Source organism: Micropterus salmoides, unplaced genomic scaffold (genome assembly GCF_014851395.1).
Source record: "Micropterus salmoides isolate LMB-PRFRI ecotype aquatic unplaced genomic scaffold, ASM1485139v1 Ms_hic_scaffold_16, whole genome shotgun sequence".
NCBI lineage: Eukaryota > Metazoa > Chordata > Actinopteri > Centrarchiformes > Centrarchidae > Micropterus > Micropterus salmoides.
The window spans coordinates 18,997,252-19,019,915 of NW_024040707.1; the positions used below are offsets into that span (position 1 = coordinate 18,997,252).

Sequence of the window (22,664 nt, forward strand, 5' to 3'; positions counted from 1 at the left end):
TCTGCTTTATGGCCTGTAAGGTACCTGACTGGAGCGGTCGATTGGCCCTATGTAAATGGAACGCGTTTACAGGATGGGAGGGGGCCAAAGTGCTGGATCAGTGAAAACCGAGAAGACCCGCATGCCATATATCCTTTTGCCTGCCTGGACATATTTAGCGACCAAATACAAGACGTATCATTCCGTTGAAAACAGCGTTTTCTGGGGGGGGGGGGGTGGTATTTGCTTAGTAAACATTTTTAAATAGCTGCATTTGTCGAGAACATATTGAGTTGCGCTGTGATAAGAGAAAACAGATAAATTCTGTAGATATAAACCCAGACAGTTAAATTTTAATAAAACAGATATGTCAGTGAACGAGTTTGGGCACACATTCAAAAGGGCTGAAGTCAAACTCACAGGTGATCATCATATATTTAAATTCAAAAATAGAAGAGGAGACTGGGTGGTGTAAAAAGTGCAGGTCTTGCATAATTTATTAAGAAAGCTGTAATCTATCCACCCGTGTCCGTGCGTTTGGCTTTGTGTACAGTCATTGATCATGCCGTGAACCCAAACTACAGATTTTATAGCGCAGATGCTGCCGGAGCTTCACTTCAAATGAAGCGTTGAGCAGCAGCCGAGCCGTTTCCTCTCGTGTTGTATAAATGTTTGGACGAGGCGCTGGGCTCTGTCTTTTAGTTGATGCCTACTGTGAAAACTGTGGCTTTTTTTTTTACCCCAAGTTGGGCTGAGGTGGCTGAGATCCCGTTAACTGCGGATGTCCCTGACCAATTCAAGCGTCTTTCTGCTTAACGAGGTGGGTTATTGTTAGTTTTTCCCTCTTCTTTTTGGATCTCTTCGGGGGTGGTCGAGGTAATTGGCGACTGAATGAGATTTTGACTGCTACTGTGCTGTATGAAGGGGGTTGAAACCAGGCTGGATGCGTCGCGTAGCCCCTCATTACTGTACCTCCAGACATAAACAAGCAGTAAAGGTAGAAGCAGTTCCTTGTTGGAATGCCGATAATTAAATTAGACAGGCTGACCTCAATGGGACTCTCTCACTTCGGAGTATAGGAGTCTCGGCATGTATTGGTACTGTCAGTCTGCCAGCAGAAATTAGGGACAGTGGGGCTGGGCTGCAGTGGGCTTTTTTAAAGGTTCATGATAAACATTTGGAGCCAAATAAAAGAACTGATCAGCTGGTGCAACAGATGAAAACGCTCATCCAGCCCCGTCGGTCTGTTAACCTTATCATTTATTGGGTTATGAGGGACATAATTACATTTTTGCTCCAGGATAAGCTACAGTAATTGCATTTATGCTATAATAATGTTTTGGTTTTTTTTCACATATCATACAGCTCATCCATGCAGTCAGGATTTGATGAAACTGTTTCTACTCTTATGAATGAGAAAAACATTCATAAATCCACCACTCAATATGACTCTGTCAATCGACAGTCAACACCATAACTATCTCCTTCTTAACTTAGCCTACTGCAATGTCAGGACATGTGAAACTAACTTACACTTACTATATTCTGCTTTCCTTGCATGAAATTAAGAAATATAAAATATTAAAGGGGGGAGTGAAAGTTCCCTCTGTAACAATGTTCTGTGCAGCAATTGATGATGCAATAGCTGTAAATGATATTGCAATATGCATGTACCATGGTGTAATAGTATCCATCTATATGAGTCAGACTTGTAATCTCAATATATTTACAAATGTAGTAATTCTCTGTATGTAATGTAATCCACTAGCCTATTATCTGGTGAACAGAGAACAGAGAAATCTATTATTATGAAGAAAAGTATGATGAAATCACTCTGCAACAATTCACCAAAAAGTCCCAAAACTTGTATTTAAAGTTTTTTAAGGGTTAATGTTTTTGCTCATTTGCTAGCTTAAGCCTTACCATGACAGTTTCATAAATAAACGTTACCGTGACACTTCCTGCAGGTTTGATTTAGAGAAATTAGGTATATAGAAACAGAAATTGGTGTTGCATTTTCCATAATGAACACAAATTGCTAAAGGCTGACAAACTGTGGCCCACTGGTGAGATAATCCATGGTCCAGGACACCTCTGGGGCGTCCATCTGCATCTCTGTGAGCATGTTTCCCACCCAAAGGGTCTGGACTGCGTTAAAGGTGCTTGAAAAGTCAAACACATGATTTTGACCGTGCTGCCAGCCTTTTCCAGCCAGCAAAAGGTCCCCTGGAGGAGCTAAATGATTGCATCATTTGCGTCAGTGTGTGGTTGGCAAACTGCAGGGGGTCTAGTCAGTCTCTGCACTGGATTCATCCTGAGTGCTGGAGTGCTAAAAGTCTCTTGAGCATCTCGTTGAAGCAGGTGTTGCACTTGAAATTCAATATCTTCCCATGAAATGTAAGATGAAAATGATTTTGGCAACGTGTGCCATTATATTTGCGGGACATCACATTAAGTGAGGTATGCTTTAGGATGATGTCTTTTCCATTCATTTTGTCTTTGCTTGTCTGAGAGTCTCAGAAAAGAGAAGAGTGACAGAGTTCTTTGAAAAGTAAATTTAGCAGCAAAAATCTTTATTAAATTAATCAAATGTCTGCATGCAGAATTAAACAGAAAACAATTTCAATTATATCCATTATAACAGTTTAGAGAGTAATTCTGTGTTGTTTATAGTTAATAAATTGCACTTTCACATTGTCCCTTATGTGAAGTGTTGTGTATGAGCAAAGACATTGAAAAACCCATTTGAAGCTTGCAGCATGGACATGACAACACTCATCAATCACTCTTTTTATTACATCACTTCTTAATGTGTCATACTGCAGTAACAAGAAGAAAACATTAATTATTTTTGACTGCAGCCTAATATTTTTTTTGAAAAGCATTACTGGTAATATTTACATTGGTAGCTTGAATAATCTTTCTGCACAGTGGTTAAATGAACCACTCAGCGACATAACTAAGAACCTCACTAGACATCATGTGATATACTGTATGTTTGTGTGCTTTATCAGTACTGTCTTTGTGAAGAGCTGCTTAGTGACACCCTCACTCACTTCCCTAGCATCCCACCAGTCTGTTTACCTCCTCCCTGCTCTTGACGTGCACACTTCAAACAGGGATCAGGTCTGCCTTGGAACGCAACGCTGTACCTGCATGTCTGAACTCATCAAGTACTGTACAAACCCCATGGAAGGATTTGGCAGCAGCCAGGTGTCATCTCCTTCCACTCAAAAATCAAAACACAGCAAACTTAAAATAGTCCCTCATCCATAATGCACCAGCAGCACCTATGCCCACAGAGGGGCTTCAAATGGGACAGACTAACAGACATCTGCACTCAATGCTTGGGTGCAGCTCCTAAAGCTGCTCTCCTTTTTCTGCCGGTCTCCCGCTCAGCGCAAAGCACCATGGAGTTTAACTTTCAAACCTTCACTCATTCATGTTTTATTCACATCTACTGCTCATGCAGAATTCGAATGGTTGCCTCCTCCATCTCTCTCTCTCCTCCTCTTTTTTCTTCTCTCCTCCGCCTCACTGTTTCCTGCAACCTATCCTATGAATTATGAATCTCAGCTTTGCTGGAGATTTTCACATTGCCCATAGTCATGGTTTTATAGTCTGGTCTTTAGATCTTTAGATCTTTAGATGCATGTCGTCGATCTCTTACGCTGTATCTTCATTCACACACAAATTTAACAAAAAAAGATTGGTTTGTTTGGTTTGTTTGTACAGGTTTTAAAGAAAAACCTCCCACATACACATCTGTTCATATCCATAACATATGCGCTCAGCACCTGAGGAGGTGTCAGAGTACAGCCAGTCATGACATCTACAGAACACACTCAGTGAACAGAGGGCTACACTGGGGACGCCTCCACATGTCGAACAGAGAAAACTTACAATGCTTCCATATCCCCTCACCACGGCAAGACTTTCTCTTGTCTCTAAACTTTTGGATTTTGACATGTTGAAATCCATAGTGGCTGAAATAACAATGTGATAGGACTGTAGAAATGGACGTGTTTACCCTTTGAGATTTTGTCCTTGTCTTTGTGAGTTACACAGAATGGTTGTGTAAAACCCTCACCACTTACTTGTGTGTACTTCAGGTCTGGGGCCTTTTTTCATGGTCTTGAAACAATACTCCCAATTTTGGGAAATCTTAAAGCTACAACTTCCAGCTGAACAGTTTTAACACGAGACTGACTCAGTGCACAAAGCGATACGCATAAAGAAATAGTCCTTTGAAGTTGGCGTGGGATCATGTGCCGGCCTGCACAGAGGCCTGACCTCATCACCATCAAACAGGTTTGGGATAAACTGGAATGCCAATTGTGAGCCAGACTTTCATGGCTTGAATGACGCTCACGTGTCTGAATGGGAGCAAAACCCTGCAGAAAGATTACAAAATCTTGTGGAAAGCCCAGATGAGTGGAGGCAGCATATTAATGCCTGTCATTTTGGAATCAAAAGTTCAGCAATCACACACGGGCGCAATATTCAGACTTCCACATACTTTTGTCAATGAAATGCATGCAAGAATCCCAAGCCGTGTCTAAAGTGAGAATGTGATGGTTCATAAAACATTTCATTACTTCCGATGTGAGTTTCTGGATCTGAAAGTGGGGATTGATTTTAAATTGCGATAGCAGCGAGAAGAGATTTTATGAGACTGCTTGTTGCTGTAAGATACAATCCCATCCAACATGACAACACAGTGATCTTGTTTGCCACAGTGATGCTCTGTCGTGATGAGTCCTGAATGAACTATGTATGGCGTTGCGTCCCATTGGACAGGCGAGGTATAGAGATGAAGGGAAGAGAGAAGAGCAGCAGAGAGGGTGGGAAGTGTGGTATGCAGAGCAGAGAGAGCCTCACTGACGTAGCAAAGGGTTGTGTACTGAGAGTGGTGGAGAATAAAAGAGGAGGGGGTTGTAGAGAAAGAGAGAGGGATAGACTGCTTACAAGCATGCTACAGTACACTTCAGTGTTACCCAAGAGAGAGAGCACACCATGACTGACTAGCAGAGAGAGCGAGCAAGAGAGACGGGGAGTGTGCTCTCCTACCTCCAACTGAGTAAGTACGCTGCTATCTCTCCTGCATCTAATCTCTGCTGCAAATTGCACTGATAGCCATTCTAAACCTTAAATGACAGATCTGTACATGCTTCCTGAATGATCCCTGATTAGATGGCGATAAAAGACATAGGTTTACTTTGTGGAAACAGGAAAACCTTTCAACTCGGGTCTTGACATTTTGAGTGAAAGTTTGAGAAATTGAGTTGGTGTATGCGGCAGTCAAAGTGGGGCATGGCTGAATTTCCATCTACATTGGAGCTTTCTGAACAAATCTGAATGTATGTCCAAACTCCTCACCCTCAGTGCTGACATTTCTGTGGAAAATTCTGAGTTGCACTAAAGCAGAAAATGGCATTTAGTGCAGTTGTGTGACAGAGGGGCAGTGGTGGGAAGCTGTGGGCACACTTGCAGGCATTCATGCTGTCTCTATTGGTGGGGGGAAGGAGTGCATTTGGAACCGCTAGGCTTCCTGTGTGGGGTCAATTAAATACTGCATGAGACAGAGCACTAAAAGCCCGTCCCGTGAGGAGCGAAGTGCTTTGTGTGTTTGTGTGCGTGTGTGTATGTGCATGCATATGTGTGTGTGTCCGTGTTGGCGCATCACTGTGCAATGCCTTGATTAAATTTGATGAACCAAGAATGTTGAGAGGGCCAAAGATTCCAGTTTAGCTTCTCTGAGTTCCTGTTTAGAAAGCCTACCTTTTTTAAATTATTACAAAGTCAGAATGTAAAGAAGTACACTATTTAATTTTTTCATGTGACATCTTTATGTTTGGCTGGTCTTATCTAGGACATCGCTCTGTTTCTACTATTTTAAACATCTCCAAATGGCTTTCTTGGCTGTAACATCTGCAAACGCACAAATTACTTTTATTGTGATAAACCATCCCTATGTAGTCATTACAAATGTTTAAGACTCAAATTTGAAAGAAAACACACCGTTTTTAGATGCAAAGCTGGAATGTGTGAATATGTAGGGCGCCATTACATATTGATAAGTCTGACATTCTCTCTGTTAGCTCAGCCCACTAGTCAAGAAACACCAATTAGGCCTAACTCAAAACCTAGAGCCTAAATCAGGTCAGCTTCGAAAAAACATATCTGATTTAATGAAGGATGCTGCAGAGGGATGTGCCATTCTGTGCTGCACTGTAGGTACACAGCTTTATGTGGGTTAGCTCCAGCTTCTCTACACTTTGAAGCAGTTTGGTGAAGTCAGGTTGAGCGATCCCTTGGGGAGATGAAAGCCTAAGTATGCACAGCAAAGCCGGCAAGGCCGAGTCGGCAGCGTGGATGAAAGATAGAGATTCCTGGCCAAGCACGCTGCATCATGCTCCTCTTCCTCTACTGTATGCCAACTTCACTGTCGACCAATCTGTGATAATTCACGTCATCACATTGTCGTCATTGCATCTGTAGCACTTTGTAGCACTCTTTGCAGTTGACTAACACAAGATGTCCTCTTTTCTCAAACCTCGACTCGAATGGATGTAACTCTGTGCCTTTTGTCAGAAAGCAGTGGTGTAGTGGAAATGACTTCGAAGTGCTTATTTATAGGCTGTCAAGGGCTCATTACAGGCAGAGAGAAAGTATCCTGAGGTAACATTAGAGCAGGAGGAGGGTGGAGCCGCTCGGGACAGGATGGAGTATCAATCTGGGTGGCTCTCCTATTGATCCACTCTGCCCTACTCTGGTTGCACTGTCAGGAGACCTTCTCTCTGGCTCTGGATGATCCACCTCTGCCGGTAATGCTGCCTCAGCTCCCGCTGCACACAGATTGTAAGGTGCCTCTTTACAAGTCAAAAGGTGCAGGCCTGTGCAGGTGACCGCAGAGTTTTTGTGCTTAAATCTCCAGATTTGTGGGGGGAATCTGGACCCCTGTCTTCTCTGATGCTGCCCTTTCGCAAGCCACTGAGTTCCCAGTTGGTGCAGAGCGTCTCAGTTGCTTACAGTATGAAAGTGTGGTTGAGCTGCAGTGCTCAGCAAAAAAATAAATAAAGAGCTCAGTATCAAACCTTAATACTTTTTTAGCACCAACTGAAATGTGTCTGTATCAGCGCCAACATATATCGAAAACAGTCAGGTATTAAAGATTGGCACTGAATGTCAAATCCACAGCCATAGTTTAATTAATCTTGAATCTGATTTAAAACCATATTTTGCTTATTTTAGATTTTGTTCTGCTGCATGTGTTCAGACTGTTTATCATTTGAGAACTGTATCTTCTTTTGTTAAATACAAAAGGGAAGGGGGACAAATGTTTATATCCCTCAAAGTAAAGAACTGAAAAATAGAATTGTTTATTATCAGTACCACAACTCAGCACTGGTTTTGTCTTGAGAATGAGAATTAGCGTGTCACAGACCCAACAATGGTTGGAAAATTACATCAAGTTTTAAATCACTTTCTCTACTTTTCCTTCTGTCCACATAGTCAGACTTGTTTCTTTGTGTAATCGTGTTTCTCTTATTACCTCGTTTGCGGAGGCCTGTGTGAACTTTGAAGAGAAGTGCTAAAAAAAGAAACATTATGAAGAACACCTGCATCACATTATCAGGAGGATTGAACAACACTCGATTTAATATTAACCTGCCGGAAAGGAGAAGCAAATTGCTACAGAGACTTACTACATGCTGAACAGACAAGCCTCAGAGGCTGTCTGTTCTTGTTGTCCATATAGGCACTTTGTTCACATTCAGATGGGCTATCTGGCATCAGTGAATATAGCTGAGCCAGTCTCAAATCTGCTTTGCTCTTTCTTGAGGGAATTCATCAAAACTCAGTGAACTTTGACAATCCTTCGCTATCCTCTCCCCACTGCCAACCCCAGTCTGTGATGGGAGGAGTGGAAGGAGAGGAGAAGAGAGCTATATTTAGACTGACTGAACAGCAAAAAAATGACAAAAAGAAAAGATTCTGCTGTTAATCTCTGGTCCTATTGTTCTAATGTGCCGACAGTCCTCCTCCCTCCCTCTTTTTCTTTTTTGTCCCTCTGTTTTCATCACAATGTTTCACCTTTTTCCCTTTATCATTCCTTCTCCCTCTCTTCAATTTGATTTAAAGAGCTTTAACAGTTAACATTGGCAGAGCAGACAAATTATGTGATAAACATTTATTTTTTACTTTCTGGGACTTTTCTTAGTGTTTAATTTCTCACCGTTTTTCTCCATCAATCTTATTTGCTTTTCAGGGATTCTTTCTCTTTGCTCATATCTTTCTGTTTCTAGCTCTGTTTGTTTCCTGTGGTTTCGCTCCCTCTCCATTTTCGCATTCCTCTCCCACTGTGTGAAAGGCTGTTAGTCAATGGCTGCTGCTTCATGCACAACACTAACGATGAAAATAGTCTCCTTATCTGTTCCAGAGGAATCTGAGGGAGGTAGTTGCTCAAACTACAATGATATGTGTTTGTGTGTGAGAGCATGTGTGTGTGTTTGAAAGCTTGCCTGCTTGCATCCCTTTAATTTTAAAAAGCCAAGTAGAAATATAGCCCTGAGACATTTTTTACTAAAAGCCCTGGTGGAGTGCACTTAATTCTTAAGCAGCCAAAGTTGAATGAGGGTGAGGGAGCGCATGCTGCCAGCATAATGGTTGCAAAGAAAGGTCCTCAGTGCCTGGGGCAACCTGGAGAGCAGGCATGCAGCCCTGGCGTGCCTGGAACAACGAGGCTGTCTCCTACAATAGAGACCCCTCTGCTGGATTATTACTGTAAGATGTCTGATGGACTCTAGATGGCTGCATGCTGACTCACCGCTGCATTTCTGTTCTGTAGGCTCATGCATCACCTTCCTGTCAGGAGGATGGTGCAGGGCAGGCAGACAGGCAGGCGGACAAAGCCCTGCCTTCCCTTTTCCTCTCCTCTCCCTCTGTTCATTTCTCCATTCGTTTCCTCCTCTCGTTCTGGCTCCCTGTCCTCCACAAGCTTCACACCCTTTGTGTTCTTTGCTTTTGAAACAGTCACCTGTTAAGCAAAGATAGCTACTAATTAGCAGAGGAATTATAAACTAAGTTGCCACTCAGCATTTTCTTGCTTGGCTATTGTTACAGTATTACACTATCACTTTGCATGTCTTACATAACTGCTCAGTCTTTGTTCTATCTTATTTATAGAAGTTCTCATCTGTGCTCAGTGAAAAAATTATACTCTGCAGTTGGTGATTAAGCACCAGACCAACCTGTTTTATCACTTTTTCAAGATCTCTTAAAGCAGGAATTGACATATGAGAAATGTATGCAAAAACTTGGAAGGGGTGTGATACATGAGATTTGTGGTTTGTGGTGGGGAGACTCAGAGGAGAGGAGAGGAGAGGAGAGGAGAGGAGAGGAGAGGAGAGGAGAGGAGAGGAGAGGAGACGAGACGAGATTGCGACGGTGTATGAAACCAGAGGAATGCTCTTTTTATTTCATGAGGGCTGAAAAGCTGAAGAAACCCACTGTACTTTACCAGTACGCGGGCGTGTACACACCAGTGCTGCAGTCAGGTGTGCATCAATTTTGTATAGGAAATGGCTGTTGAGGCAGCGCAGCAACGTCAGCTGTGAAGCACTTAGGCTGAGCGTGCCACCCTCTCTCTCCCACCCTGTAACCACGGGCTGAGGGGAGGAGGGCTCTGCCTTTTCTGTGCAATGGGGGAGAAGAGAGCGCTGGCAGCAGAATCATGTCTGCCTCCGACTCAAGCGCTACAGGACTCATCTGTAACAAGGTACGCTGTTAATGCTCCTCGTTTTGTTTAATCATGCTGCATGCAAACTCCCTCTCTTCCTCCATGAGTCTCTTGTCTGTCTGCTAGGAGACATCTTCTTCTTTCTGTTTTTCTCTCCTCCCCTCCCCTCTCACTCTTTCTCAGCAGAAGTCTATTCTGGTTCACTCACTTTGCCAGCATCTCCCCACTTCCCCTCTCTTCCCTCCCCTTCTTCTCATCTTCAGTGAACACAGCTACTGTTCTGTACACATGCAATTTGTCTATCTATCTCAACTCTGTAGGTTACTTTGCAGCTATGCATTGAACTTGTGTCTCACCGGGAGGCCCATCTGTTGAATGTCATAAATTTTTACACTGTTATTTCTTTTTTCATTCCTACCTTTAAATATTGTATTTGAACTTTCTGTTTGGTTCTGTGTGCTTAGTCACTTTCCTGATGTTACTTTGAGTGAGAATTTCAAAAATTTGAAAGATCCCTACATAATGTGCATCAAATGGAAGTGATTGGGGAACATATCCAGTCCAAGTGAGAATATTTCACTTAAAGTTTACAGTCTTTTTAATACAATATTGCCTCTTTGTGTCCCTATCTGTCCACGGGAGCTCAGCGAGGAAAGTCTGTGGAAACACAAAGAGAAAATCTGTACAAAAAATGACTGTAACTTTGGAAGACACCCACCTGATTTGATTAACTCCAGATAAACTTTGGAATATATTTTTGCAAAGGACGAGGACTGTGGATTTTGTCCCACATCATCACTTAAATTGGAAGCACATTTGGAAGGCATCACTTAACAGCCAGTGTGAACAGAAGGAATGATCACAGCAAGCAAAAACTGTGAGTATACTGTTTTAAGACAGATTTGGGGGACAAAATCTGTCCTTTAATAGCAATTTTAAAAAAGTGATTCTCTTTAAAATCATGCAATATGCAAAATATATTTGATGTTGCTGATGAGGGGGATCTGTTTTACACCTTAGTTTCAGTATCTGTTGTGTTGGCTTGTCAGTTCATGAGTATTTCTTCATTCATGCACTTGGGGAGAAATACAAAACCGTCTGAAGTCTCTCTGACTGGGAATGGCTTTGAACTACACATCACCAAGGGATTTGTCAGAGTTACCAATAAGATGAAGTTTGTCAAATCTACACAGTAATTGGCTGTAATATGTTATTATCAGGCACTTATCACACACTTTAGGAAGAGAGAGATTTGAGCTATAAAAGCAGAGTACCAGCATTTTACAAATTTCACAACTCCTTGTCAGTCTTTTCTACCGCTCTTTGTTTTGAAATGGTCTTTAAACACCTGGAATATAATGTCAGTCGTGGGGCAACAGGGAGCAACACACTGCAACTGGTGACAAAATATTCTGTATGTACAAAGTGTTTATGTGACTTTACTTTATTGTAATCATCCTACAAAACACTACAACATTGGTCTGCCAATGTCTATACTATGGTTTGAAAATATTATAGTACTGAAATGCAAATATCGCACCTTATCCTTAATATCTGTTTCCCCTGCATCTGCCATTGAGATATCTGCAGATTTTGTAATACCTAAAAGGCCACGTATCAGATAGCAAAGCAAATCTTAGTATTTTGCATCACTGATGCTCAGTGGCTAACCATACCATATTAAGCTAAGTGTTGTGATGCTTGAGTAAAGGAAGTGACAACAAGAAAGATACTTCAGTTCTGTGCTGTAACTTTAAGGGTGTGTTTTTAGTTATAGTTTTTTGGTAGTCATTTTTTATTTACAAGGTAATTTTCAGTAATTTTTAGTCCTTTTTCATCAAACTATAACAATCTAAAATTGTGAGAATATAAAAGTGCGATCAGTTCAGGGGAAGACAATGTGTAGATATATTGCACTAAATCAGTTCAGTCTGTACTTCATGATATTAATGCCCTTCATACATCTGCAGAACTCCATGTGCTGTAGGTTGTGTTTCTTCTGCTGGTAGACTCTTCAGATTCTGCTCCACCTCTGGCAGGCTTTGATATTCAAATGGTATCCACCAACTCTGCGCTGGATTCAGCTAAAGCAGTTTTTTGGGGGCAGGGGAGAAAGCGAGGGAGGGATGGAAATGGTAGGGAGGAGGGAAGAAAAAGAGGGAGGAGGAGGCAGGTAGCGGGGGAAAGGTAAAAGAAGGATGACGTTGTTATTGAGCTATATTTGGCTCTCTTATGTGGGTGCTCCTGTCTTGTATGTGAGGAGTCTTCCAGCCCAGTACCCAGCTGGGACTTGCAGCCATCAGGGAAGAGCAGGATGCTGATAGAGTGAAATGTAGGATCTGGTGAAGGGAGGCTTTGTGAGAGTTTTATCAGTCTGGAAGTTTACATGTGTAGTAAAGAGGGTGGCAGGTTCTGTATCTGTCTGTCCTGTATTTTTTCTTTAATGAGTTTTTATTATTTTCCTTTCCTGTTTCATAGAAAAGAGGTAGCTTTTATTATGTGATGTTCAGAAATTTGGTATTCTTGTTATTTGGTGAATGGCAGTGGAATCCTATATAAGGAGAGCGAGTTAAACTACGAGCCAAAGACATTTTAATTATGTTAAAATGTCTTGAACTGGACAACTAAATGTTGTGATTTGTAGAAATTCTGATATAAATCACAGCATTTATTGATAAACAAACAAATTCAGAGCACAAACTACAAACACAAAAGTTGATTTGTCTAAACCACATCCGTTGTTGATACAGACCAATCTGGTGTCTAGAAAATGATCAAAAGATAAATTTTTTAGCATTCTCCTGAATTACCTGCAATTTTATTAGTATTGTCTTCGTATTGTTTTCCTGGTTGAAATATCTGGGCTGATGCCAACATCTGGTGTGCCTGGCTGAGTGGATTCATAGACAACAAGTACTGTGCTGGTTGTTGGTGTTGTTGCAGTGCTCACGCACCTGTTCCCCTGAGACAGCTGCTTTGGAAAGCTGCAGGAACTCACTGGTCCTTGCAGGCTGGATCACATGGCTTCAGGAAAGGACAGGCGGGTTCAGAGACAGGTTGAACAAGGAGAAGGATATGGGAGACACAGGGGGAGATGTAGGTGATCTGTTCTGAGCTGCGTTGAGGCTGTTTGCAGTAAGTGAACCGTTACTATATCGCAAGTAATTCTGAACAAGTGCTGCAAGATGTTAGGTACAGTATTGTGGTGGATTTAACTCTTCCATGCCTGCGCTGTAACATTATTTCTGTCCCCTCTTCCTTTCTTTCAGGGTTCAGCCGATTCCTACACTAGTCGACCTTCTGATTCCGACCTGTCCCTGGAGGAGGACCAGGAGGCGTCTCGGCGTGAAGCCGAGCGCCAGGCTCAGCTGCAGCTAGAGAGAGCCAAGGTGAGAGCCCAAGGGTCAAAGGTCAATGCTTGTCCTTAAACTCACCTTCTGTTCCTGTGTGTAAACGGCTGAATCATGTTAATACTTTGAGTTTGATTATTAATAGACCAATTTAATCTTGTAATCATAAAGGTCTATAAAACCAAAATTGTAATAATGTACATTACTACATATCTCAATTATATTTTTTACTTTCTCTGTCTTTCAACAGTCTAAACCAGTAGCATTTGCAGTGAAAACCAATGTGAGTTACTGTGGGGCCCTTGATGAAGATTGTCCAGTCCAAGGAGCCGCTATTAATTTTGAAACCAAAGACTTTCTGCACATAAAAGAGGTAAAAGGGCCTTCAGCATTAATATTATCCCATTACTCGCAAAAAAAGAATTGATCCATGTCCACACATTTTGCAGCATAACTTCGGAGCCATAAAAAAGTGTGTTTCACTGTCACACAGAAATACAACAATGATTGGTGGATTGGTCGTCTGGTGAAGGAAGGAGCAGACATCACTTTCATCCCGAGCCCAGTCAAACTGGAGGCAATGAGGATAAAACAAGAGCAGAAAGCAGCAGCAAGGTCAGAGGTCAACCACAACTCTGAGAGATCCACGTGTCTCTGTTATCTCTCCTATGCTCCTTTCTGTTTCTCTCTCTTTCTGTCTCTCTCTGTTGCCCTAATTACACCAGCTTCCCGTCTAGCACGAGCTATTAGAACTAGTACTTGCTCATGTGTTGCTCTGTTTTGGAAGTCCTTCTTTCTAAATTGCCTCCTGAGGGGTTTCACACATACTGAAGCTTTGCATTATGTTGCTCCACAGGAAAGGAGGGAACGCTTCATCCGGAGGCTGGAGGTCCACCCCACCATCTGCAGGTAAATGGGACCGGAGGAGTCCTGCTACCGCGTCTGTCTGCTCTGCCTCAACTGGGACTGCATGCTCTCACAGGTCCAGATTTGCACACAGGGCTATCCCTGGGCTAAAATGCTCCCTTCAGAAGAAAAGTGTGTTTGGAAATATCTTCTCAACATAGTTTGCCTTTTATATCAAACTAAGCTTAATGATTATGTGAGATGACCACTAAAAATGTACACACAAATTATGAAAGGCTACTTTCTTGAAGAGCCGCAATGTAAATGTACTTTTTCTCTGTCCTGCATGGCATGCTTGTTTTCTTTGTTTAGAAAAAAATTAGAACTGAAATATTTTGTACGAAGTGATGACTTATAACCAGAGCCTTCTTATTAGTTCATAGCCTTCTTGCTTAATGTTCGTTCTGTTTATTCTGAAAGCCAAACAGAAGCAGAAACAGGTATGTTTGCCATTGTGCCTCTTCCTCTGTATATCCCTTTACATGGCATTTTCATTGCTCTGACCGTTGCTAGTGCAGAGATCGACTAGTTGTCATTCTTTTGAGTGTATTAGCTGAATGTGTGTGTCATAAATTAATTTCAATATCTGGTATATTTTCCACCTCCAAATCCTGTGCTTGTGATGTGTGCAGACTGAACATGTTCCCCCATATGACGTGGTCCCTTCCATGCGGCCGGTGGTGCTGGTGGGCCCTTCGCTGAAAGGCTATGAGGTGAGATAATCATCAAAACAGCTTTTCAGTTGGTATTGTTTAGTTCTGCTTATTCAAGTCTTGCCTTGTGTTTGGAGTAATTGCCTGTACGTGGTCGGGATTAGGGCCCTGACTTTTCATATACCATCATAACAAATTCTTTATTTGTCCAACAGGTTTATGACACTCCCATCAGCCTCAGCTGCCCTTTGTGTTTAGTGCTAATTATCAAACGTTAGCATGCTAACATGCTAAACTGAGATGCTGAACATGGCAAACACTACACCTGCTCTGCACCTGCTAGAAATTAGCATGTTTAAATTGCCATTGTAAGAATGTTTACATGCTGATGTTAGCATTTAGCTCAATGCACTGCTTCACAGAGATGTGTAGTGTTTGTTAGTCAAACACATGAGCATTTTTAAGGTATCACTTGAGCCTTAATCTGAGACTTTTTTACACTTTGATTTGCTTCATCGAAAAAATTAAGTAATAATGAAAAGATCATAATTGGGCTCAGTCTCTGTTCTTTTATTCTCGGGGCTGCCTTTGTTTGTTCCAGTTTAATCTGGGCTATATTTTCTGGTCGAGCATGGACTTGCCTGGTTTGATCTAGAGGGACTCACTCACGCCTCTATTATTCCATTAACACTGATACTAAACACCACGGTCACATCCTGATGAAATTATAGCACACACAACAGGAATCTTAGCTCCATTTTGAGTGATACAGAACTGCATACGTGCCCCCTTATATTAGCTGCTGTATGTGGTATTCTCCTATGCTAATCGCTCTGTAACATATATGGGATGAGATGTCTGTAAACACATTGGGATTAAATTTGATCAATCTTGGAATTTGTCGATTTTGTATGAATCTGCCAATGAATATGGTGAAATGTGAGGCATGTAATTGAACAGAATGTCTCCGTGCTTCAACATTTTCTCTCTGCCTTGTTCTCTCTTCTGTGACTGCGCAGGCTGTGTGCCAAGCCGTTTGTTTTGTGTGTGTGTGCGTTAAATATTTATGCATTGCTCTGGTGATGTGCTTTGGGGATGCTCCAGTGGTGAAAGCCAGCCTTCCTCCTTCTCTCTCCCCCACTTGTTCTCTTTTTCCCCGCTTTGTCTCGCTCTCTCTCCCACATATTCTTTTCGGTCGCTCACCATTGTTCCTCAAGGTTGCCTTCTTCTTTCCCACTCTCTTCCCCTCTCGCTGTCCCGCCGTCTCCATGTTACACGGTGGAAGAGCAACACCACTGTGCGCTTCATCCCCTATTCCGAAGGCCAACCATTTTTCAGGACTGTTATAATAATAGACTGCTTCGCTTCTCCCTCACAGTGCACATACAACCAAACGCAAGCAAACACACACTATCTCTCCATGTAGCCTTTAAAGATCGCCTCCAGACACGTTTGAAGACATATAAATAAACTCTGCTTTGGACCACAGAAAAACTCAATTACCAGTCTTAAAACCTTACAGCCACTCATTCTCCCTCTCTGCACATGCATCATTCTGAAAGGTGAAGCTGAAACATCAGAGTGAAGTAACACATTTTTGAGTGGAGGGGGACTTTAATGGTGCTCATTTCTATCTGTGCTGACAGCCTGTACTAGTGACAGCGCCATCTTCCTTCAAGAGGAATGTAATTGTTTAAAAAATTAAAGGATATTGTGCTAAATGTGAATGTGCCAACTTGTTTGTATGTGTTCTCATGTGACTATTTTACGCTGCCACTTTGGCCAGGACACTCTTGTAAAAGACAAGAGTTGTGTATAATACTCAACAATCAAAGCAGCATTTTACATGTTTGTAGGAATAGGCCTAGGTCTATATAGTACGTTTTTATATTATTATTTATATTATATTGTTGACGAATACTATATGTTAATAAACGCTAAAACGTGTCCTTATACCCTTATTTATATGTGTGTGTGTGTGTGTGTGTGTGTGTGTATAAAATCTTTATATAGTGGTTATAAATTCTAAACGGGGGGGACTTCAACAAAAGTGAGTGAAAAAATGTAACAATAATGTCTAGTCTAACTTCTCTCCACTCTTCCTTCCTCCCGTCTGTCGCTTAGGTAACCGACATGATGCAGAAAGCCTTGTTTGACTTCCTGAAGCACAGATTTGACGGCAGGTGGGTACGGCTGTCTGTGTTGCTCTCTGCAGCTGTGGCTCAGTCAGTGTACAGTAACGTTGTGACCGAGCTCCAGAGCTGTTTCGTGGGAATCTGCCTATCACCTTTCATGGTCGATAGGACACATGACGATGATGATTTATTTTTAGCTCCAAACGAGTAGAAGTTCATCTCATCTTTTGAAATGGAACAGTTGTTGGATGTGATTTGATAAGACGCTTCTTCTGTAGGATCTCTATTACACGGGTGACTGCTGATCTGTCACTGGCGAAGCGCTCTGTGCTGAACAAGAAGGCCATAATGGAGAGATCCAACACGCGCTCCAGTCTGGGTGAGTGAAAAGAAAGTTGTCTTTAATCTTTTGTGCTAAATAAAGTTGAATACCTGCTAAAAATAGATGCCACTCTTTCTTTGATGTTAAATTTGTACTAAAGCAAGGTAAGAGACGTTGCTCGTGAAACGTGTCAATTGCCTGTCCTTCTATGGTTTGTTGACAGCTGAGGTCCAGAGTGAGATAGAGAGGATCTTTGAGCTGGCCAAGTCTCTTCAGCTGGTCATCCTGGATGCAGACACCATCAATCACCCGGCACAGCTCCTCAAAACTTCTCTGGCTCCCATTGTCGTCTATGTCAAAGTCTCCTCACCTAAAGTAGAGCACAACCCACATAAACCTCACAAAGAAATTCATTCAAGGCTTTGCCAACATATTTGTTGAGCAGAAGCAGTGGAATAATCCATTAGTTGACAAATGAATCAGGAGCTAATTGATTAATCATTTTGATTGTTTATTCAAGTTAAAAAAAATTCAAACCAAATTATTCCAGCTTCTCTAGTGCAGGATTTGCTCACTTTTATATTATTGCAAACTGAATGTTTCTGGGTATTGGACTCTTGATCAGACAAAACTATGATACATTTGACTGATCATTTTTCATTCATTTTGACATTTTACAAATTTAATAATGTGATCAAGAATGAAAATAATAACCTTTAGTTGTCCTAATTACAATGAATTGCAGAATATGTTGCTTACATTTACGGCAGGAAGGTTTAAAAAATGATATGACTCATGATGATGGAGTTTTGCACTTTGACTACACAGGCTAAAATGGGCTTTTAATCTCCAGATTAAAAGTATGTTGAAAGAGGAAACGCTATTTTCAGATTTGCCATGATGCGCTCACTTTATATGAGTAAATATAAAGGAAAAATGGAAATAAAATTAGAACCATGTCTATGATAACCTTTATTACTTGGGTTTTTTATTTTTGAACTGCTTGTCTCTCTTTATCTCATCTCACAGGTTCTTCAGAGGCTGATCAAATCCCGAGGGAAGTCACAAAGCAAACACCTCAACGTCCAGATGATGGCAGGGGACAAGCTGGCTCAGTGTCCACCTGTATGTCTCTCATCATGCTCAGAAAAGAGTTGAAATTCATACAGTTATATTTTCTTTCTCATCTCTCATGATCCTATGTTTGACTCATTAGGAGATGTTTGATGTCATCCTGGATGAGAACCAGCTGGAAGATGCATGTGAACACCTTGCGGAGTACCTGGAAATTTACTGGCGTGCCACGCATCTCCCCTGTTCTGCCCCTGTTAACCCCTTACTGGACCAAAGTGTGATCACACCACCCTCAGCTAACTCCAGCCAACAGGTAAGACAAACATATCACTGATGCTTGATTTATTAACACTTTGGCTGCATTATTAATTACAATTTTTCTGTCTCCTGTGTCCATTCACTAGTTTTCTGAGACTCAAGAGTTGATAGAATGATTACTACAACAGACATAGGTGAGAATTAATGGGCTTCTCTTTCTTACTTTGGTAAACTTTAGTCTTTCTTTTGCTACTGGTTTCTGGTGCTCACACTTTCTTCTCTCAAAAATGTTTGCCCCTGCATCCCTGCAGGAGCAGCCTGTGCTGTCAGCTGGGGTCAGACTAGGAGGTCATAGAGCACAGGGACCAGGGTGCTACCAGGGGGCAGCAGCAGCCCTCATCTCTCCAAAGCCAGCCACCACCTTCTCTGGCCACAAGAGAACAAGAGCAGAGTCCCCTTGAGAGAGAAAGAGCAGGAGGCTGGTGAGCTGCAGGAAGAGGAGAAACATAACCAGGGAGAGGAGCTAGAGGAGGAGGAAGATTTGACCAGCGCCACAACAGACAGAGGAGCCTCCACCTCACTGCTGCCCCCTCGGCTAAAGCTCCCTGCTCCCACCGCCACGCGACAACTCAGGGCCGCTTTCTACAGCTGCACGCCTACTGGTAACAAAAACCAGTAGGCTCAGGGCCGCTTTCTACAGCAGGGCAGTCACTGCACGCCGCCGTCCCTCACCCTCCCTCCTCCCACCCTGACCATGTTCCCAACTCCCTTCTTTCACACTGAAAGTCACAACCCCTACCTGGCAAAGCTGAGCCAGCCCATATGTGATCAGACACCCAGAAATGGCTGTCCCAGACACAGATAGGCTTATTCAGCTCTCACTGTAGACAAATTACATACCTGTGAAATCAGAGTATTTTAGCATACAGTGTAACACAAAATACAAACACGAATAGCTTCCTGTTGTAGGGTTTCCAGGGATCTCTCTCTGATTAACCTGACTTCCCCCTCTGGCCAAAGAGTGCAGAGAGTGACAGAAAACCAATTCTGTGTCTTCCATCCCTACAGCTCTCTGTGAGCTGTCATTCCATTTTAACCAAATGTTTCCTCAAAGGCACTGTTGTTCCTTGCCTTGACTTCTTGTTTATCCAGTAGCCTTTTTAAAGTATCCTTTCCTTTTATTTCATTTTTTTTTACAGTTTGTGTTAGGGATCATCACTACCATCTATAATCCCTATCTTGGCCCTCAGTGTAGCTGATCGCATATGTGTATGCAACAGTGATGCAAAACCCATGCATGGCAAGCACAGACTTACAATCTATATGCATCTTTTGTCACAGCTATGAATATATAAATGCTGGTCTGTTGGCTTAGGAAGGATTATTTACAATTACTGTGGTTTGTGTGCAGATGGTTGGTGGCAAATCCCATAACAAATGAAAATGCAATTTGAAAAGCTGTGCATCAATTTAATCATTTCAACTAATTATATGTATGTCACTTGTTGCAGTAGCCTATGCATTTTTAATCTCGAAGAAATAAAAACATCTTCTTTCTGAAACAATATTCGGTCCACCCAGAAGTATAATTTGTAGCATAACCAGGTATCAAGCGATCGACTGATATCTAATACATGTTGTTTGGCTTATGATGACTTTAAAGTGAAAGCTTGAGATAAGTGTATAGATTAATAATACAATTAAAGGTTACCTCAGCGTGTGTGCTGAATGTAATTCTTAGTAATACTAGCACTAAACTAAAATAAACAAATCACCACAAACTACAGAGTCAAGAAAATCTCTGCATTTTTTTTTTACTATGTCAGTGGGATCATTTAAATTCCACACTTCACTGCTACTCAGTGGGGGAATGATAACTGGTGATGTGGGTGGACTATACAGTCCCAGTTTCTCTTTTGATGGTAGGGTGAGTTTAGATATCAATGGGGCTTCAAAATTTAGTTGCTCAGTGGAAAAGAAGTAGCAATGCCCTGTACACTTGCACCCACCCTCCACTACACCACCGCGCTACAAAACTGAGACTTCTTTATCACCCCCGAAGGGACATTCAGGTCTCTGAGCACATTGACAGATTGTGAAGGGTCACATCCTAATAAGCCCAGTAAATTATTTAATTATCTTTTGGCATAAACAGCTAAACCCCGCATGTATGCTGCAGGTTTATAAACATATGTAGGGCGACCTCTGGTGGCATATTTATGTTATTCTCATATCCACCGTTACTTATTTCTCTGACCATTGCAAACAAACTGCAAGACATAAATTAAATATGTATCCACATAAATTAAGAACATGGACGACTTCCAGTCATAAGGCTAGTTAAATGTCTTTGCTGCAAATACCAAAAGCTTAATCCAAACTTTGCATAGCCACCAGTTCTCTCTTTTGTCTTGATTTAATCATCTATTTGCCTCCATTTCATGTTTTACAGTACTCAAAAAACATGAATCTCAATAAGCACTGTAATTCCCACATTAATGCATCTGCTTTTACCTTATACAACTATAGAGTACAGCAAACATACCACATGTGTAAATAATCTATGTATTTATGTATGTGCATGACATATTGTATTCCTGTTTCATCAGAAGGGCTTTTTGGGACCATCCTCACATGAGCCATTCACTCTTCAGAGCAACTCAACATGACCTACATAACCAGTCACGTGAATACATTATCAAGGCCTAATTGTACATACTGTATATTCAATATGCAGATCTTCTTATCAAATTGCACAGAAACAGCTAATGCTGACAGAAAGTAGAAGGGTTTTAGTCACAGTACACAATTCTATATTCAGCGCCTCAGAAAGCATGTGCTTGTATGTATTTTCCTCTCTTTTTAGAATGGTGCACTGCAGTTATTTAGCACCAGCATAAAGTTTGCTTCCACTGACACCCCCATTCATTTCTGAAGGACCAGGTTTGAGATACATAACTTCTACTTGATGAAACACAGAGAGCAAAGTACCTTCTTTTGATTAAAAAAAATCAGCTCCTTCTGTTTGCTTAATTTTATTGCAGGAAATTTCTACAAAAAGTGAATTATTCTTTGGATGTCAAAGCACAATTTTTTACCATTATCATTTCCTATTGCGTTTCACCTACCTAAATTCTGTATGCAATAAAAAGTCTAGCATTGACAAGACACTAGCTGAGACTATCAAGATATCTCCTCAGTTATGATGGGGTATAATTGCACTATTATCATTTATATGTCTGCTTTACGATGCAATAAATGCACTAAACGTTATGCTGTACCCGCCTCCAATACTGAACAAGTTGTCTGGTCCAATGATGATGTCAACATTTCATGTGGTTTCTGACAAGTCAGCAAGATAAATGATATCCAACAGTGTCTGATGATGATGTGTACAGGGTGCGTCTTTTGTCAATTGCACAACTGAAAGAGGGGGGTGAATAAAACACAACAACATTTAAGTAACATTTCTGTGGTTTTTATTTCTCCTCGGTGATTCACAATACCACCAACAGAGGGCAGAAGTGACATGTCTGTACCTGTAGAATAATCAGTCCAATGTAAACCAGAAATATCATATAGTGATGGTTTTCATTTTTAACTGCTATTTAAAGGCTCAGTTCACCCTAATTACAAGAAAGAAAACATATTTTCTCGCTTACATCTAGTGGAATGCAGCTAGGTTTGGTTTTGTCTGGCCCAGGGGCCCTGAGATTTCTGCCAACCCAGACATCACTTTGAGCAGCTTTTATTGGATGTAGCCTACTTTGTACTAAAAAAACAGTCTCTATAAAATCTCCACAATGTAGATCTTTGGGTTTTATAAAGTAGCCTTACTGAACATTGTGTCTGGACAATGGACAAAAAGACAAATGGCTGCTTCATGTGTATGTCTAAAACTATCATGTGTGAAAATCCTTCCCTGAAAAGCCTTTGTTACGACACCATCTGCTGATGAGTTTGTGGCAGCAAAATAAGGAAGTCTCCCGGCTCAAGTTTCTCACCGTCTGCGAATCTTGTGAGAGAGGTGACTCAGCTTTTTTCTGTTTCTGTTTCTGTGTGTTGTCATTGTGTTGATGATAATTACCAACACTGTCACCAAATATATCGAGGTGTGATTGTTTAAAGCGCCCATGCTTTATCCTGCCAGAAGCCCCTTCCTGCCCAGCCTTGTCCTTCTCATCCTCTAGAATCAGCCATATTGGAAGGTGTCACTTTATACCTGATGATTATTCACAGCCACCT

General features: G+C 41.6%; 1 protein-coding gene across 2 annotated transcripts; it reads left to right on the forward strand.

The window, feature by feature from the left end:
* The first annotated feature begins 221 nt into the window (after window positions 1-221).
* On the forward strand, window positions 222-21,880 carry cacnb3b (calcium channel, voltage-dependent, beta 3b). Of its 2 annotated transcripts, none has more exons than XM_038722608.1 (14): window positions 222-799; window positions 12,991-13,110; window positions 13,322-13,444; window positions 13,565-13,686; window positions 13,928-13,980; window positions 14,398-14,417; window positions 14,610-14,690; window positions 16,755-16,813; window positions 17,044-17,144; window positions 17,311-17,462; window positions 18,117-18,212; window positions 18,304-18,474; window positions 18,566-18,613; window positions 18,731-21,880. In XM_038722608.1, exons 1-13 carry the CDS (start codon window positions 761-763, stop codon window positions 18,593-18,595), a joined length of 1,167 nt encoding a protein of 388 aa, XP_038578536.1. In that variant the 5' UTR covers window positions 222-760; the 3' UTR covers window positions 18,596-18,613; window positions 18,731-21,880. The 2 variants fall into 2 exon arrangements, with proteins under 2 accessions (XP_038578536.1, XP_038578535.1); XM_038722607.1 differs by lacking the exon at window positions 222-799 and adding an exon at window positions 5,117-9,760.
* Window positions 21,881-22,664: the final 784 nt, after the last annotated feature.